At 44.5% G+C, this 19,508-nt stretch overlaps 1 protein-coding gene across 15 annotated transcripts in view; it reads left to right on the top strand.

Moving 5' to 3' along the window:
• RPH3A (rabphilin 3A) overlaps positions 1 to 19,508 on the top strand; it is a 286,320-nt gene that overhangs the window by 208,887 nt on the left and 57,925 nt on the right. For 10 of the 15 annotated variants that reach the window (XM_049698396.1, XM_049698398.1, XM_049698397.1 and 7 more), the window contains 2 exons: positions 14,725 to 14,813; positions 18,859 to 18,870. The exons of 1 other annotated variant lie outside the window; for it this stretch is intronic. In XM_049698396.1, coding sequence (XP_049554353.1) covers positions 14,743 to 14,813; positions 18,859 to 18,870 — 83 coding nt within the window. In that variant the 5' untranslated portion in view covers positions 14,725 to 14,742. Of the gene's footprint in view, positions 1 to 14,724; positions 14,826 to 18,858; positions 18,871 to 19,508 lie in introns of all 15 variants that reach the window. 4 more of the 15 variants (XM_049698399.1, XM_033408617.2, XM_004281451.3 and 1 more) reach the window with 2 other exon arrangements.

The raw sequence follows: 19,508 nt of genomic DNA on the forward strand, positions 1-19,508 counted from the left end.
TGTAGGTGTGTGGTGTGGGTGGGTAGGAATGGGGCTGAAGCAGGTGTGTGTGTGTGTGTGTGTGTGTGTGTGCGTGTGTGTTGAGGTGAGAAGACAAAGCCCTTCCCTGGGCTCTAATTGCCTCTTCTTCCAAGGATGAAGTGAAATATGCATTTTCCCAGGACAGGGAGCATCTAAGGCCAGAGTACTTATTCTTTCTGTCTGGTAACCAGAAACTGGCTCTGCTTGCTTGGTAAGAGAGCCAGACCAAGTCAAAGATGAAGAGCTTTGCCTGCATATGAGAGGAGAGTCTGTGAGCTTGAACCATTCCTTTCCAAATGCAGAAAGAGGCCATCTCAGAAAAGCATATTGCCCTTTTTACAACAGCCCCAATGAGTAGTTTTTCTGTTCGTGCTTGATTACCTCCAGTGAATGGGAACGCATTACTTCTCAAAGTAGCATATCCTCCTTTTGATACCTCTGATGGTTAGAGAGCTGTTCTTTACCTTAAGCCAGACTTTCTCTTACTGTACCTTTCACATTTTGGTGCCGGGTCTGACCAGGCAGCTTATATGAGTGGCTGTCCAGAGTAGTGGTCAAGAGTGTTGGTATTAAGGGGAGATACACCGGGATTTATACCCTGGTTGGCTCCACCATTCCTGGCTGGGACCTTGGGCATATTAAGGCACCCTTCTGAGTCTCAGGAGTGGAAATAACCTCATAGGCTGGTGTTGAGGATGAAATGAGGTGGTATATGGAAATTGCGCACCTGAAGGCTTGTGATGTTAATTTCTGTGCTACCCTGCCTTTGCTAAGTATAGACCCTCAGGGCAGGAGAGTGAGTTGGTCAAGAGCACAGGCTCTGGAACCACACTGCCAGGATTCTAAATGTGGCCCCATCATTTACTAGCTGTGTGACCTGGGAGAAGCTACCCAACCTCTCTATACTCCAGGTGTATCACCTGTGAAAAGGGAATAGTCATTGTTTATTAGATCATTGTGAGGATTGGGTGATTCAGTAGCCAGAACAGTGCCTGGTATATAGAAAGCACTCAGAAATTGATCACATACCCAAAGGAGTAAATGAAGAGAGTTTAATTAAGAGACTATTTATAGTCATGTGAAGGAACCAACAAGGTCAAGGGAAACCAGGGTGCTGAAACACCCCAGCATCCATCAAAGGAAGCCATCACCATCTCCAGGCCTGGAGAGGCAGGAGAAGGAACAGTTATGGACCCAGAAGAGAAAGGGTTATATGAAGAGGTCCTCCTGATGAGAGTTACCACCTTTAGTGTAGGGCCCCAGCCACCCCGTGGTGACCACCACGAGGGGTCCAGGGAAGAAGTACCCCAGCCGCTTGCTCTTTCTTCCCTCCAATCATCTGCAATCCCTCCAATTAGACAAATCCAACCAGAAACCAGAGGGTAAGGGAACCACTGATGCTGTCCACACAGGCCAACCTCCCAGGGCACAGAGTAGGGTGGAAGGGTGAATAGATCTGGAGAGTGAATGGAAGATACTCAGCAAAGCTATTTTTTATTATTAGTTTGGCACGATGATGCCACTTTTTAAAACCATATTTGCCATATAAAACCAGCATATGCTTAACCAAATATTATATTATTTGCACCAACAGTCAAGATAGCAGGTGTCTCTCTCCCACCTGCAAGAGGGAGGGGATATGGGGGTATGTGTATACGTATAGCTGATTCACTTTGTTATACAGCAGAAACTAACACACCATTGTAAAGCAATTATACTCCAATAAAGATGTTAAAAAAAAAAAAAGATAGCAGGGTGGTCCGAAGGCTCATTTATATAAGACCCAGGTCCAGGAATATCTTTGGATATTCCACCTGCTACCAAGTGACCCTGGCAAGCCAGGGCCTCAGTTTCCTTATCTGTAAAATGGGAATGCTACATCTCCCATCTGTGATTTGTGAAAATGCTCCTCAGATGAGAGGATGCTGTTTTTTTAAGGGGTAAATGCCCCTCTCTACCCTGAGTATTTCATCCCTGAGGCAGAGAAGGGATCAGGGTGACACCTGTGGTCTCTGTGGCATGAGGATAGTTAGGGCTGCAGATAAGTCAGTTCCAACTGAGTTTTAATCAGAATGAGTGTCACTGCAACTTGACCCTGGGTGGCAGCTGGAGGCCATTAAGCTAAATGACTTGTTTTAATACTCAGACCTGTCTAATCACATTTTCTTGTTTGGAGCCGAGTGTGTCTGTGCATGGGTGCTCAAGTGCAGAAATAAACCTGAGCTTTTCCTCTTCTCCTTACTCACCACAATGTGGTTGGAGCAGAGATAAGCTCCATAAGCAACACAACAAAGGCAAGCTTCCACTTTATCAAGGAATCAGGTAATTGGCTGGACTGTGCAGGGAGCCCTGAAGAGTGTTCTGTTAACAGTGTCTGCCTTTGCGTTTTTTTGTTCAGTAGTTGGGTCTGTAGACTCAGGGCTCAGAGGGATTCATAACCCAGGGGAAGAAGGAAATGTTGAGGGTACCCCTGTCCAGCAAGAGACGTTCTCCCCAGGAAGATCAATTCTAGATGCTCTGCCTTGCCTTCAGTGTGTGTCATGTGTTTTCCACTGTGGACTCATTTCGAATGCATGCACTGTTGTGACTTACTCGCTGTGTGTCCTTGGAAAAATGACCTTACCTCTCTGGGCTTCAGTTTCCTGATCTGTAAGGCTGGGTAATAAAAGGTCTTATTTTCTAGGATGGTTACGAAGATCCAACAAGATGTTGCACGTGAAACACTTAGTGCAGTTTCTGGCCCCTAATGAGCACAGACAGGATGGGTTAGGTTGTGCTGTGGTAACAAACAATTCTCAAAGTTTCAGGGACTGAAACAACAGAGATTTGTTGCTCACTCATGCTCCCTGGATATGGTGGGTTAGCAGGGGGTGTCTGCTCTGCATTTGTCCTCACACAGGGACCCAGACTGAGTGGGGATGGGGCTTCATCTTCATTCATCCATGATTGTCAAGACAGGAAAAAGGGGAAGTGCTAAAGTGGGCACCAGCTTTAGAGTTTCCACCTGGAAACTTTTATTGGCCAAACAGGTCATGTGACCACTCCCAGCTTTCCATGGAGAGGGAAGGGCAGTCCTATTACATGGTGGAAAGCCAGAAATATTTAGTTATCAGCACTAATGACAACCATAGCACTATCAAATGACCCTTGCTTTAGTACAATTATATTGTCATTATCATAATAACAGAATATGTTTTGTTGTTGTTTTTATTTCTGTCATTCATCATTATCATGCTTCATGTGCTTAATCTAGCTTCAAGAATCCTGAAACATTTCCCTCTAGTGCCGAAGTCGGGTTCCCATCTCTTTAAGAAAACATACCTGAGATTATTATTAATAATAACATAAATTAATAATAGCTCCCACTTGGCCCCAGACCAAGGACTTCACATATATCATCTCATTTAATCCTCACAGTTCTCTTTAGAGATAGGTCCTATTATTGTCCCCACTCTACAGATGACGAAACTGAGGCTCAGGAAGGTGAATTCACTTGTTGGACTCATAAATGGCAGAATGGACTTGGCCCCCAAATCCATACCCTAAGTTGCCTTGCTGAACTGTCTGCTAAGAATATGTTGTCTTAGACTCTGGATCTTTAAATGGGGAAGCAGTGGTTGTCTGGGTGGAGAGTGCTGGAGATACTATGCATGATCATTGTTGAAACCCACAGAAACAGGGGTTCATCGCTGGGACCCATCCACTCTTTTCTGTCCTGTTTTCCCCTCTTCTCAGCCCTGCAATCACCCCAGGCTCCATCCTCATGAATTTCTCCATTCCCTAAATATTCCACATCCATTGAAGCCTCTGAGCCTTTGCTCACTCAGTTCCCTCATCCTTTCCTCCATCCTTCATGTCTTGCACACCCCAGCTCATCCTTCAGGGACCAGCCCCAATATTCCCCTTTTTGGGAACACCCACCCCACCCCCACCCCCACCCCCAGGCAGAGCCAATCCCATAATCTGTCTGCTCCCATGGCATTTTGTACATTAATAAATCTAAACCTTTTCTACACACACACACACACACACACACACACACACACACACACACACACACTCACACTCACACTCACACTCACAATACAGCCCTTTTAGAGGAGGGAAGAAATTATTCTTTGTTTTTTTTTTTTGTTTTTTTTTTTTGCGGTATGCAGCCTCCCACTGCTGTGGCCTCTCCCGTTGCAGAGCACAGGCTCCGGACGCGCAGGCCCAGCGGCCATGGCTCACGGGCCCAGCCGCTCCGCGGCATGTGGGATCTTCCCGGACCGGGGCACGAACCCGCGTCCCCTGCATCGGCAGGCGGACTCTGAACCACTGTGCCACCAGGGAAGCCCTATTCTTTGTTTTTAATTAATGCCAGCTCTCTCATCCCAACTTTTTATACTGCCACCTCATTTGTCTTATTAAGTACTTAGTTTTGCTTTTAATAGTGCTGTTTATTTTCACTGAATTTTAATTGTCAGTGCAGGGTCTCAGCAGACCTTGGTGAGGGTGCTTTACAAATGTTTCTTGTCCTCCTGCACCACCTCAGCTTTGGTGGCAGTGTCTCTGAGGTAAAGTAGGCGGGGATTCTGGGGGTGGCTGAAGGCAGGTGTGTTTTTTTTCCATACCTCAGCCAGTTCTGGTTGCCTTTGAGATTCCTGTTTGCTTCAAGGTAGCTGGTCTATGAAGACACATAGAGCTTAGGAGCGTTGCAATGGCAGAAATTCAATTCAAGTTTGACTTCAGGAGAAAAAATAGGAACATATTGGCTCGTATGTTCAACATATGGTACCAAAAAGACCAGGATTGATTCAGGTGTGGCTGGATCCAGCATTGTCATCAGGAATCAGTCCCTCTCCATCTCTCAGCTCTACTTTCATCCCTTCACAGACCTTTGCCATTTGGTGGCAAAAGTGACCAGTAGCAGCTCCAGGCTTCTGTTCTACCAGTTTAGCAATCCCATTGGAAAAAGGGTGCTTCTTTCCATATAGTTCCAGCAAAAATCTTAGGGCATGCCTTCATTGGTCCACATTGGGACATGTGCCTATCCCTGAACCCATGGGGCATCATACATTGATTGATCAGAGGTGGATCATTGGCCCACCTCTAGGGACCAGGTTTGGGTGCCCCCTCATCTGAGTCACACAAATTGATACTGAGAGAGGGATGGTTTCCCAAAGGAAAATTGGGGTGCTGTTACTCAAAAAAAGAAGGGATAAGTGCTGGACAGGCAAAAAACAAGAAATATCTACCCCAGGTGTCCACTGCAGTGTCTCACTCAGGCCTAAACAAACACCTGGAATTTAGACATTTGTTTTCCTCCCCAGCCCCACCCTCAAATAACACTAACAGGGGGCTTCCCTGGTGGCACAGTGGTTGAGAGTCTGCCTGCTGAAGCAGCGGACACTGGTTCATGCCCCGGTCCGGGAAGATCCCACATGCCGCGGAGCGGCTGGGCCCGTGAGCCATGGCCGCTGAGCCTGCACGTCCGGAGCCTGTGCTCCGCAACGGGAGAGGCCACAACAGTGAGAGGCCCGCATACCACAAAAAAACAAAACAAAACAACACTAACAGTGACCTCCTTGCATAATACTTAAAAAGCATTTTATATTACCAGGCCCCTGCACATGTGTTAACCCTTCAGCTCTTCCCAACAACCCTTTGAAGTTGGCATGACAAAGATGGGAATTTTTATGTCCTTATTTTACAGATGCAAAAACTGAGGCCCAGAATGACTAAGTGATGTGCCAGGAAATGAATAGTGGAGCTAAGGTTGGATCCCAGGACCCTGGGTCCAAGGCCAGCAGTTGTTCTACAACAATGGGCTGTACTATCAGCCAGCTTTTGCTGCATAACAAACAAAGCACCCCACAGTGGTTTAGAACAACAGCCTTTTTTTTTTTTTTTTGATGTGGACCATTTTTAAAGTCTTTATTGAATTTGTTACAACATTGCTTCTGTTTTATGTTTTGGTTTTTTGGCTACGAAGCATGTGGGATCTTAGCTCCCCGACCAAGGATCAAACCCGCACCCCCTGCATTGGAAGGCGAAGTCTTAACCACTGGACTGCCAGGGAAGTCTCATAAGCCATTTATTTATCTCAAGATTGTTTAAGTCAGTGACTGGGTTGAGTTCAGCTGGGCAGTTCTTCTGGTCTAGGCCAGACTTGGATGATCTTGGCTGGGCTTGTTCACATCTGTGGTCAGCTTGTATGTTGGCTGGGCCTGGCTAGTTTATGATGGGGCCCCCCGACAAATGTGGCCTCTGTAAACTGCCAAAGTTGCAGAGCAGTGCGGGATGAGCTCTGTGCCTCCCTTAAAAACCCATAAGATGGGGACTGTCCTATGGGATTTCTTGAAGGCTCATGGCAGGAACCATCTGTTATTGCTATATGGTGATGGGAGACCCATAGGGAGGTGACAGTAAATTTGCTCTGTTTCAAGGCCAGGAGCACAGAGGTGCCTTCATCTCGAGCATCTCTCAGACCTGTCTCTGTCCTTGTCTTGGATGCCTGCCAGCTCAGCATGGAAGGAGTCAGGCCTTGTCATTCTAGCTTTGGCCTGCTTCAGTGGAGGCTGGGGATGTCCCATCTGGCTCTCGGAGCAAAGAGAAGCTAGCAGCAGCCTGCACCCTCTGGATGTAGCTGGACCTGTAAGGAATGCTGGGGCTCTGAGAGAGGGAGCTGGAATGGCAAGGCTTGCAGGCGTGTGGAGGGGCACTCAGCTCTATCAGTAGTAGGCAAGGCAGGAGACCACCATCTTTCTCTTTGCTGAACCAAGTGTTCTTGCCATGGCAAATGTGTATAGGAACCCTTAGTGCCTGGCAAGTGGTCAAAGCTGGATGCATGGTTGAGGCAAAATAGAATATATTCAGTTCACTTCTCAAAGCCCTTCTGTGGCTCCTACATCACTCAGAGTAGAAGCTTAAATGGTCCTAATGATCTGATGTCCCTTACCACCCCCACTGCTGCTTCATCTCCCACTTACCTCCCCCTTGCTCACTCTACTCCAGCCACTCTGCACTCCTTGTCATTTCTTCAACTAACCAAGCACATACTCACCCCAGAGCTTTTGCACTTGCTTTCCCCCCCAACGTAGAATGCTCTGCCTCAGATATCCACGTGGCTCAGTCCGTTAACCCACTTCAGTCAGGTCTTTGCTCAAATATCATTACTCAGTGAGCCCCCATCTGACCACGACCAGCTTTTTTGTTTGTGTGTTTTGTTTTGTTTTGTGTTTGCCGAGGCTTGCAGCTTACGGGATCTTAGTTCCCCAACCAGGGATTGAACCCGGCCCCCCTGGTGGCGAGAGCTCCGAGTCCTAACCACTGGACCACCAGGGAATTCCTTGACCACCTACTTAAAATCAAACTTCCCTCTCAATCACTGATCCTCCTTCCCTGTTTTTCTCTAAAGCACTCATCACCAGCTAACATGCTTTATATTTGACTTACTGTTTCCCCACTAGAAGCTAAGCTCCCTGAGGACAACGATTTTCCTTTTTTATTTGTTTTAATGCTGTATCCCCAGTGTCTAGAACAGTGTCTGGCACATAGTAATAGATGTTCTATAAATATTTTTTTTATTCTTCCCATTTCTCAAGAGAAGCTGGTAAACTGTATTATTAATTAAATTCCGTGCTTTTAAAATATTGGCTTAATTTTCCTTTTAAAAAATACTGCTTGGGCCAAACAAAAACATAATTTCAGCCTGGATGCTGTTCGTGGAGGCCCCCCAACCCTACTCCACCCTTGTTTGGTGCCCTTGGCGTAAGCTGCATTTCTCACGCCGTCAGACAGTCCAGGTGATTTTTTTCCAGGTTCTTTTTTTTTTTTTTTTAAACATCTTTATTGGAGTATAATTACTTTACAATGGTGTGTTAGTTTCTGCTTTATAACAAAGTGAATCAGTTATACATATACATATGTTCCCATATCTCTTCCCTCTTGCGTCTCCCTCCCTCCCACCCTCCCTATCCCACCCCTCTAGGTGGTCACAAAGCACCGAGCTGATCTCCCTGTGCTATGCGGCTGCTTCCCACTAGCTATCTATTTTACGTTTGGTAGTGTATATATGTCCATGCCACTCTCTCACTTTGTCACAGCTTACCCTTCCCCCTCCCCATATCCTCAAGTCCATTCTCTAGTAGGTCTGTGTCTTTATTCCCGTCTTACCCCTGGGTTCTTCATGACCTTTTTTTTTTTCCTTAGATTCCATATATATGTGTTAGCATACGGTATTTGTTTTTCTCTTTCTGACTTACTTCACTCTGTATGACAGACTCTAGGTCCATCCACCTCACTACAAATAACTCAATTTCATTTCTTTTATGCCTGAGTAATATTCCATTGTATATATGTGCCACATCTTCTTTTCCAGGTTCTTAATTGAGCAGAGGTAGGCTGGACTCAGGAGAGGAGGGAAGGGGCAGGAAAAAAGACAGAGGGACGGAACTGACAGGGCACCGTCCGAGCTGGTGGCTGCAGGCTCTGCTGTGAAGCATCTGGTTTAATTCCAACACTGTGGGGCTGGGAGGCTGACTGTGGCATTGAACTCTACGCAGACAGCTGCAGCTCACACTGGTTCCCTGCAGCGCCCTGAAGTACTGCGTATGGCCCCTGCCAGCCCAGCCCGGGCCCACCGTGTCACTCTTAGACACCTGCTGTGGCTCTGAAGCTAAATGGATTTTCAGGGTTGTTTTTTCAGTTCAACTAAAGCCAGCAGAAGACCTTGGAGGTTCTGGGGGATGGAGGCACCGTTCCTTAACAAACTGTGCTAAAGGGAGTCAGGGGAGAAGTAGGTAGAACAAAATGTAGAGGGAGAAAGGCAGGGTTCTGGAATCTGGCTTTTCTGGGCTTGGGACAGGGTCTTCGTGTTATTTTAAGATGCAGGTGGCATAAAGATTAGTACCAAGCTGTGGAGGTGGGCAGATCTGGGATAAGGCCTGGCTCTGTCACTTACATGCAGATTTATTGAGTGCCCACTGCACTCATGGAGCTCTGTGACTTGTGTGAAGATTTATTGAGCATCTACTATATACCACACTCAGGACGGGCTGCAAAGTGAAAAATGCAGGGCCCCTTGTTCAAATATTATAAAGAATTTCAAGATGATGACAGCAGAGCATTAAGCCAAGTGTGGGCCTATCTAAGTACAGGGAGGGTCCTTCTAAGCTTAGGGTCCTTCTATGCATGGGGCCCTGTGCACCAGTATAGGTCACAGGGCCATGAAGCTAGCCCTGCATGCACTGGAGTTACAACTGTTGAACAAATACAGACCCGGGCCCTGCTCTCATGGATCTTACAGAATAGGTGGGGAGACAAACAGCGAATAAGTAAAAAATAATAATTGCAAATCACAATAACTATTATAAAGGAAACAAACAGGATGCAGTGAGAGTAAGTAAGGGGTAAGAGGAGGTGACTTAGAGAGTATAGTCAGGGAAGGCTTCTTGGAGGAGGTGACGTTTGAGCAGAGACCAGCAGAGTGTGAGCAGAAACCAGCCATGAGAGAGTGAGAGGAAGATGCTATCAGTTCAGAGAAACAGCAGAGGCAAAAGCCTGGCAGCTGGAAAAGCCAGCGTGTCTGGAGCACGGTCCAAGATATACAAGAGTAGCAGACAGAGGGTCATGACAGCTTTTTGAGGTCACGGAGAGAGTCTTAAATCTTATATGCAATGGACAGCCATTGAAGCACTTTATTATTTATCTTTTAAATAAGTCACTTATTTTTGAATAGCCAACATATCCACATGGTTGCAAATACAAAGGGGTATCATGGGAAAATTCTTCCCATCTCAGTCCCAGCCTTCCAGTTTCCCTGCATAGAGGCAAACAATGTTGTCCATTTCTTGTGTGTTCTTTGCAGAGAACTTTATGCAGATACAACCCAAAATCACATGCACATATCCTACTTGCCCTTGTGCACACAGATGGTGTTGTTCTGGAATATTGTTCTACATCTTGGCCTTTCCACTAGACAGTTAATCTTGGTGATCAATCCATATCCGTCATAAAGCATCTCATTATTCTTTACAGCTGTGCAGTCCTCCACCGTACAGATGCACCAACATCCAGCTAGCCAGTGCTTGTTATTTGGCATTTAGATTGCTTCATTGACTAAAGCAGGTCATTGGGAAGCCCACTTAAACTCTCTGTGATTCAGTTACTCATCTGTGAAATGGAATAAGAAGAACATCTACCTTCTAAGGCTATTGTGAGGATTAAATGAGATAAAACCTGAAAGGCACTTAGCAGGTACCAAGCCCTTGATATTTGAACTAGCGATTGTTGCTGTTGTTGCTTTCATTCCTAAAAGCAGACTGTTCCTTGGGGCTCACACCCAGGCTGTGGGGGACCCTGTGCCCAGGAAAGACCTGAGCCTCTGGCTTCCAGGGGAGGCAATTATTTTATGCTTTCTGAACTTGCAGCTGCAGCACTAGATTTAAGCCAGGACTTTGACTCTGGTGGAGCCGAAGCATGTGATCTCTCAGAGTCTCCAGGCAGGGGTCTGGGTGGGCAGGTCTCTGTTCCTTGCTGAGGCTGAGGTGGGAATGCAGCTAGGAGCCAATGGCCATCAAACACTTGTCAGAACTCGACAATCTGAAGTCCAGGGAGGAGTGTCCTACAGGTGTGAACACAGTGGTGCGTAAGCACCTGGGCTTTGGAGACAGAGTTCAAGGACTGGCTCTGCTACTTGGTAGCTGTGTGATTTTGAGCAGGTGGCTTAACCGCTCTGGGTCTCAGCTTTCTTGCCTGTAAAATGAGGATAACACCACTTACCTAGGAGTAAGAGTATAAGGATAAAAGTTTCATTATTTAATGAAGCTATGGAATTTGGCGCATAGTAGATGCCCAAGAAATGTTAGTCCTTACTGTCGGATAAACTATGATCTAGGAGAAGTAGGAAAAGGGAGTTACCACTCTACAAGTGCTTACTGTGCATCAGGGACCGTGGAGGTGCTTAAACTCATCATCTCAATGACCCCAAGGTTCTGCTGCGGTCCTAGGGCTGGAACACACATTTACCTCACACACACACCTCTACCTCTGCTCCTGGGACCAATGGTTGGTTTCCCTCTGCTAGTCCTCCCTGGCTTCCTGTCCATTATGGTGATGCTTTCTCTGTAGTGGGCAATGAGAAAGATGGGATGATCTGAAAATGTCAGGGGCTCACCATTGGGCTTCCTCCGTTTCTATTAACTCACCCTTAAACTTGAGATCTTGGCTGGACTTCATGGAGTATTATTTGCAGGCAGGCAGGGGATATGTTAGGATCCAGCTCTGTCAGATTGGAAATGGTTAAGCAGCTTGCCTGGGGTGACATAATGAGCTCCGGGACCAGAGCCCCGCTTTCCTAAGATTCTCCCCTCTACTTTCACATGAAGTCAAGTTCTCTGGAAGCAGAACCTTTTTTTAAAAAAATTTTATTGAAGTATAGTTGATTTGCAATGTTGTGTTAATTTCTGCTGTAAAGTGACTCAGTTATACATATATGTATATTTTTTCATATTCTTTTCCATTATAGCTTATCACAGGATATTGAATATAGTTCCATGTGCTATACAGTAGGACCTTGTTGTTTATCCAGTTCTATATATAATAGTTTGCATCTGCTAATCCCAAACTCCCAATACTTCCCTCCCCCACCCCGCTCCCCCTTGGCAACCACAAATCTGTTCTCTGTGAGTCTGTTTTTGTTCCTTAGATATGTTCATTTGTGTCATATTTTAGATTTCACATATAAGTGATATCATATGGTATTTCTCTTTCTCTTTCTGACTTATTCGCTTAGTATGATAATCTCTAGGTCCATCCATGATGCTGCAAATGGCATTATTTCATTCTTTCTTATGGCTGAGTGATATTCCATTGTATATATATACCACATCTTCTTTATCCATTCATCTGTCAGTGGACACTTAGGCTGTTTCCATGTCTTGGCTATTGTAAGTAGTGCTGCTGTGAACACTTGGGTGTATGTATCTTTTCAAATTAGAGGTTTGTCCGGATATATGCCCAGGAGTAGAATTGCTGGATCATATGGTAACTCTATTTTTAGTTTTTTGAGGAACCTCCATACTGTTTTCCATAGTGGCTGCACCAATTTATATTCCTGTCAACAGTGTAAGAGGGTCCCCCTGTCAGTTAGTCATGGCCCTGGGCTGCTCCCTGGGGTGGGGGTAGCTTCTTAGATATCTCTGGACAAGGCAGCTGCTCTCTTTGGCTGAGGGCAATGCTCTGTAAAATGGGGCTACCATAAGCCCCTAGTTGCTAACACTCCTAGAGGCTGGGGGTGGGGTGGGAGCACCACCTGTAAAGGGCATCAGCAATTTCTGCTATACCCACTCACCTCCACCTGCATCTCCACCCCCAGCTGAGATGTGGACCCATGACCTTCTTTCTCTGGGCTGTTACTCCAGTTGTTCAAATAGCCTTGATTACGCAGCCTTCCCTCTCCAGGCCCAGGCTGCTTGACCGGGACAATGAGCCCATCCTGGGATGTTACACTCTGAGAGGCCTGGGTGGCAAAGCTGAAATAACCAATGCTGTCCAGGGTGGCTTCTGGCCTGGAGGGACAGAGCTGGGTGGTTTCCATGGGGCGGCCAGCCAGTGAGTTTGGACTTTGCAGGCAGAATTTTAACAGGAAATGAGCTCCCGGTATGCCTGGCTGAATGCAGGAGAGGGTGGGCAAGCCACATTCTGCCTTGAGGGCAACAGAATTTGGAGATCAGAGTTCCTGGGAGGGGACAGTGTATTCCTTGTCCCAGCTCCCCCCGCCAGCCGCCACCTCCTGGGATCCTCCAAGGTCAGTGCTGCCTCTCTGCCTCAAAGCAGGAGGCGAGGCAATCAAATGAACGTTCGCTGTCCAGACCAAGGGCAGCTGAGGACGCTCATTACCGGGAACTGAAGCTCTCAGTACCAGCAGGGGCCAGGGGTTCCCAGGGGACCCAGGGCAGCCTCATTCAGCTCTTGGCACAGGCAATAATGAGACGTTAAGGTTCTCTTCAGCAGATTTCCTTCACAACAGGAGTCATCTCTCCTTTCTTTCTGTTTTCAAAATGGAAACAATGAAATGGTCATATTAATCTGGGAAGATTATGTTAACCACCCGGGAGCAGATGAAATGGCTTTTCTCTAAGGGGCCTTTCCTTCCCTGTGTCCAACCATCAGCCCCCCCGATACCCGGCTTCACCCACACGAAGATTTAATAATTGCACTGGCTGTAGAATAGGAAAGAGAGTTCTCTCCCTGTTCACCTCCCAACTGCTCATCTATTCAGCTTCCTAGGAAAAAACACTGTGTTGTACCAAGACCTTCAGGGAAATCAGAACCCACTGGACACAGTAACCTACCTTCTAAGGCTTTTTTAAAAAATAAATTAAATGTGATCTCCATGGTCTCTTTCCCCTTATTCTTTTTAGAGATTTATTTATTATTTACTTATCTTATTATTATTATTTTTGGCTGTGTTGGGTCTTAGTTGCGGCATGCGGGATCTTTTGTTGCACCATGCGGGCTCTTCATCGTGGTGCACGGGCTTCTGTCTAGCTGTGGCGGTGAGTTTTCTCTTCTCTGGTTGTGGTGCTCAGGCTCCAGGGTGCGTGGGCTCTGTAGGTTGTGGCACACAGGTTCTCTAGTTGAGACGCGTGAGCTCAGTAGTTGTGGCACGTGGGCTTAGTTGCCCCACGGCATGTGGGATCTTAGTTCCCTGACCAGGGATCAAACCCACGTCCCCTGCATTGCAAGGCGGATTCTTTACCACGGGACCACCAGGGAAGTCCCTCTTTCCCCTTATTCTTTGCTTAGACCCGGGGGAGGGGGAAGGAGGGGAAGTTCAGAAAGGACACAAGCTTGGCTGAGTTCAACTAAGCTTAGTGTTGATGGAGACTCATTCACGCATTCAACAAATATTTATTAAGTGCCTTCTATGTGCCAGGTGCTATGCTGGGTATTGGACATTAAGCAGAGAACAAAACAAAGAGTTCTGCAAGAGGCTTACATTTTAGCAGGGAGATTCTAACCGTGATGGTGCTGTTTTCACAAGCTGTGATTTAACTTTGTGATGATCTCCCTAGTCACTGTGTAGAGCATGGACTGAAGTGGGCCAAGGGCAGAGGCAGAGAGACCGGTGAAGAGGCTCCTGTAGTAAGCCAGGCCGGGATAGTAGTGGTTTGGATCAGCATAGTAGCAATTTAGGCACAGAACATTGGGAAGATTCTGGATCTATTATGACAGTGAAGCCAGCATGACTTTCTGATGGCTTGGGTGTAAAGTATTAAAAAGAAAGCAAGCCAGGGATGACTGTGGCATTTGGGACCTCAAAACTCTGAGACATGGGTTTGTTTTCTTTTTGACCTGACCAAGTCCAAGTTAACTAGTACATGAGTCAGATGACTTCCTCTAGTAGAAAGACCCTGGATTGGAGTTAAGAGCTCTGACCCTCCCTCCTGGATATGTGGTCTTGCATCAACAATGAATGGGACGAACACAGATTAAAGGGAGGAAGTTCTTCCCTCTGATCCATTTCTGCCACAAGGGAGCTGTGACAGTTTCCCTCTTGGGGCCTGAAAGTCCCCATCTGGAAAGCGGAGAAGCTGGGTGAAGTTCCATTTCTTCTCTGTATCCCCCAGAGTGCTTGGCATAGACCAGGGGGCTGAGAAATAAAGGGTGATTGAATGACTGTTTGCATGATGTCCTTTCTGGGCTGTTGTTTTCCAGGAGCACTGGGCTTCTACCATGACTGACACCGTGTTCAGCAACAGCTCTAGCCGTTGGATGTGTCCCAGTGACCGACCCCAGCAATCAAAGTAAGTTGCTGGGTGTTCCTGGGAGTTGTTTGCTTTGGGGCAATGAGGTCCTGATCTACACTTGAAGGAGGAGAGGAATAGCAAGGAAAGAAATTTCTCTCCCTGGGGTGGAGGAAAAAGAACCTAGTGGGAGTTTATCGTGGAAACTTCACTGATTTTACTTCTTTGCAAGGTTGGAGTAACAAGATTAAATTCTGAGCTCCATGCCCTAAATGAGAGGTGGCTTGGTGGAATGGAAACAGCACTGACCTGGTGGTTAGAATCAGACTTGGTTCTGGTTCTAGATCTGAGCTACTCTGGGTGAATCTCTTTCCCTTCTTTGGACCTTGGTTTCCTCATCAATTAAATAAGGAAGTTGGACTAGATCAGAGATTGCAAACTGGCAGGCCACCAGCTGACTCTGACTTGCAGAAATGTGTTTTTTTTATTTTTTATTTTTGGCCTGATCATTTAAAAATTGGGAAATTTCACATAAAATAACTTCACATACTCTTTCCAGTAACTATTATACCTGAATCAGTGGTGTGCTGGGTCTGTACCATGGTGGTTCCTTAGAGCTGATGTTAAATTTTCAGGAATTTTGCAAGTCAGTTGTTAAACATGGCCAGTATTAAAAATTAAGTTGTATAGTTTTACAATTAAATTATATTAAACACAAAGGTGGTGAATACTTAACTTTAATCACTTCTTAATTTTTTTTAACATCTTTATTGGAGTATAATTGCTTTACACTGGTGTGTTAGTTTCTGCTGTATAACAAAGTGAATCAGCTATGCATATATCCCCATATCTCCTCCCTCTTGCATCTCCCTCCCATCCTCCCTATCCACCCCTCTGGGTGGTCACGAAGCACCGAGCTGATCTCCCTGTGCTGCTTCCCACTAGCTATCTATTTTACATTTGGTAGTGTATATATGTCCATGCCATTCTCTCATTTCGTCCCAGCTTACCCTTCCCCCTCCCCATGTCCTCAAGTCCGTTCTCTATGTTTGCGTCTTTATTCCTGTTCTGCCCCATCACTTCTTAATTATTTTACTATGTTTTGTTAGTCTCCATGTTATTTGTGCCTATGATACCTGTATGGTGAAATACTATATAATAGTACATTACTGCATGTTTCCTCCCAGTTCTGCATTTAGTGACATCATATAGGTACTTGAAATCAGCCACAGTGGGGCTTTTTCTCCAGAGGTTCAACTGTTAAACATTTACCAGCACACCACTGCCTGAAGACCTTTACAGTCTAAGTCTATTGTTTATCATCCCTGCAGATTTTCACTCAAAGGTCTTATTTTTTAAACGCTTGGTAATTTTTATTGTTAGCTCAATCTGTGAGAATCCTGGGGATCTACCATGGGAATATTTTCCTCAGAGAGATTTGCACTTGCTTCTGCCAGGAATCAGGTGTGCTGCTCACCCAGGATGTGACCTGAGCTCCCTTAGAGGGTCCTAGCTCAAAGTGGGGGTCTCAGATTCAGCTTCCTCACCTTGTTAGGAGCTCAGAGTCAGCCTCTGGAACATAATGCTGCTTTTTACATTGGCTTACTGCTCACAGCTCCCTGTTCTGGATTCAGTTTGCTGGGTTTTCTTTTTCTTTTTTAAAAAATTGCCTCATAAAGGGGTATAATTGATTTACCTCTAATAATACACATTTAAAGTACAGTTTGATCATTTTTACACATATGTGCATACTCATTCCCCTTTGCAGTCTCTCCTTTCTGCCCCTCCCTCTCCCCACCCATCCCTAAGTAATTACTAATCTTCTTTCTGTAACTATAAATTAGTTTGCATTTTTTAGAATTTCTATAAATGGAATCATTCAGTATGTACTCCCTTTTTGAGAGACATCTTCTTTCACTTCGCATAATTATCTCATGATCCATCCATATTGTTTTTCATATCAATAGTTTATTCCTTTATATTGCTAAATAGTATTTCATTGTGTGGATATACCACAATTTGTTTATCCGTTCACCTATTGATGAACATTTGGGTTGTTTCCAGTTTGGGGCTAGTACAAATAAAATTTGTATAAACATATACTTTCATTTCTCTTGAGTAAATACCTAGGAGTAGAATGTCTCAGTGGTATGTATAGTAGGTGTATGTTTAACTTTTTAAAAAACTGCCCGTTTTCCAAATTGGTTGTACCACTTCAAGTTTCCACCAGAAGTGTACAAGAGTTCCATCTCTCTTCCTCCTCACCAACACTTGATATGATTAGTCTTTTCCATTTTAACCATTCTAATGTGTGCATAGTGGTATTAGTTTTGTGATTTTAATTTGCACTTCCCTAATGACTAATGATGTTGATTGTCTTCTTTTGTAATTTTGCCATTCGTATAACCTCTTTGTTAAAGTGTCTGTTCAAATACTTTGTCCATTTAAAAACTGGGCCATTTATCTTCCTGTTATTAAATTTTCTAAGCTTTTTTTCATGTGTTGTAGATAAAAGTCCTCTGCTGGAGACACATTTTGCACATATGGTTCTTGGTCTATGACTTGCATTTTCTTTTTCATAACAGAGTCTTGAAGAGGAAAAGTTTTTTTATTTTGATGAAGTCTGTTTTGTCTATTTGTTTCGAAGTAGGAGGGTTGTTGGAGAATTCCCTTATTTTCTAACAATCCTAGGGTCTTTTGGAATATTTAGTGCCCTCATATTCTTGAAGCAAAAGTCCCTGTCTATTTACTACTTCTACCTAAAACCTCCTCTAGTTATACAAGTTTTATAGTTTTGAAGACATTATTGAACTCTGTTGGTTTCCTTTTTGAAAGGAAACTTCTAGTTTCCAAGCCCTCCCCATGATGTCCTCTTGAAGCCAACCTTACTTGGCAGACAATATTCCATCAGCCAAAAATTGTCTCTGTAAGATAAACAGTTGCCTGAAGGTGAATGGGGTAAAATATTTATTTTATTTAAGAAATGTCAGTTAATTAAAACCCCATACATAAGAGTTTACTTTAGTCAATATGAAGCCAAACAATTTGCCTTACAATTAAATTAGAATTATTCAAACAGTCTGGATGCAGTTTCATTAAAGTGCTTCTGGGCTCCTGTGAAACATCTTGGCATTCTGAATGCATCCGGCTGGCTTGATTGCTACTGCGTTTTCTTCAGATGTTAAAATTATTTTCCAATAAATGCTAATGGGTGAATTATAGTCATCACACATGCTATCTAGTCTGCAGCAGTGATGATGTGCTAATGCAGACGCTTCAAATGTCTTTCTCCAGTAAATTAAGAAATCTAGTCTTAATTAACTGCTGGCTAACCAGATACTCTTTACTCCCTTTGTGATTTCTCTCAGCCTCCTTGAATCTAACGATGGTGTTTGGAACGCAGTTGTGGTTGTGTTTGAAAGAAGTGAATGTATCTGTTTCTTGCATCGGTAGGACAGGGCTTCAGCTATCTATGTTGGGGATACATGCGGAGAAATGCTGGTCTCCAATAGTTGATACTTCTCTATAGTTTTCAAGTCTGCAAGCCTGAGAGTGCCAGAGATCAGAGGTGGAAACTGAGGCACAAAGAGGAGATGTGACCTGCCTATGGTAGCATGTCTAATAAGTGAAGAGCCTGGTCTCCTTTTTAGAGTGGAAGGACTTGCTTCCCCAAACTGGGGCACTGCGAGTTCTGCTTTCGGATGATCCAGTCACGGTTCAGGGCTCATTGCCTACCTCAGTGTGCTCCTTATCCCTGAGTGTTTGAAACAACAGAAACCAAGAATGTTATCATCATTAAGTGATTCCTTTTTAGTGCCAAAAAACATTATTCAAATACATAAATGATCAGATTGGTTAATTAATAAGCTGAACTGATTGGTCATTTTAATCAAGGCTGTGGCTCATACAACCCTACATTGCTGCAGCCTTGTTTTAGATGTGCTGGAATAAGATAATAATGACTGATAACAAATGGAAGTAGGTCATTGTGATTTAAACAGAACTGTGCGGTTGTGGCATCCAGGCAGTGTTGATATTGTTAAGAAATTTTTTCCCCTAACTTTATTCATTTTGTTCTTTCTCTCCTTTCTTTGCCTTCCTTCAGTGATAAAGAACAGTGAGTATTTTGTAATACTTTTATTTTTCTGCAGACTGAATTTTATCTCTTTTCTGATTAAAGTGGCTTTAAAGATAGATGAAGAGAGATGGTTCAAAAAGGAACTAGCATGTTTTACATATCTAAAAACAAATTCAAGTTGTTAAAAAAAACACATACCCCTCTTGATAAAGAAAAATATGAAATTTCAAAAAAAAATCTTGGTAAAAGGTTGGAAAATATTCCTTGGGAGAGCCCTCAATTTAATTTTTGTTAGCAATTAGTGGGATTCAGCAAGCTTATTAACCGCCCTGTGCCTCTGTTTCTGCAACATTTTGCCTGGGAACACTGTTTTTATTTAAAGAAAATATTAACTCAAATGACTACTATCATTAATCAAAGATGATGATGAGTAGAACAGAGCTTGTGGGAAGTTATGTGCTATACACATGGTCTCTGTCACATCATGGAAGGTCAGCCTGATTTCCCAGTGAAATGCCTTTGACTCAGAGGTCCTATCTTTGCTCATAACTTTTGTTTTAAATTGGATTCATTTCCTAAATATGCATGACAGATTGGATGCTGGGTCTAACAAATGAACAGTCAGGCTGCAAAGCAGATGGGACTTTGGTTGTGTGTACACATTGGGAAACTATGGG

The sequence above is a fragment of the Orcinus orca genome, chromosome 15 (assembly GCF_937001465.1).
Source record: "Orcinus orca chromosome 15, mOrcOrc1.1, whole genome shotgun sequence".
Lineage (NCBI taxonomy): Eukaryota > Metazoa > Chordata > Mammalia > Artiodactyla > Delphinidae > Orcinus > Orcinus orca.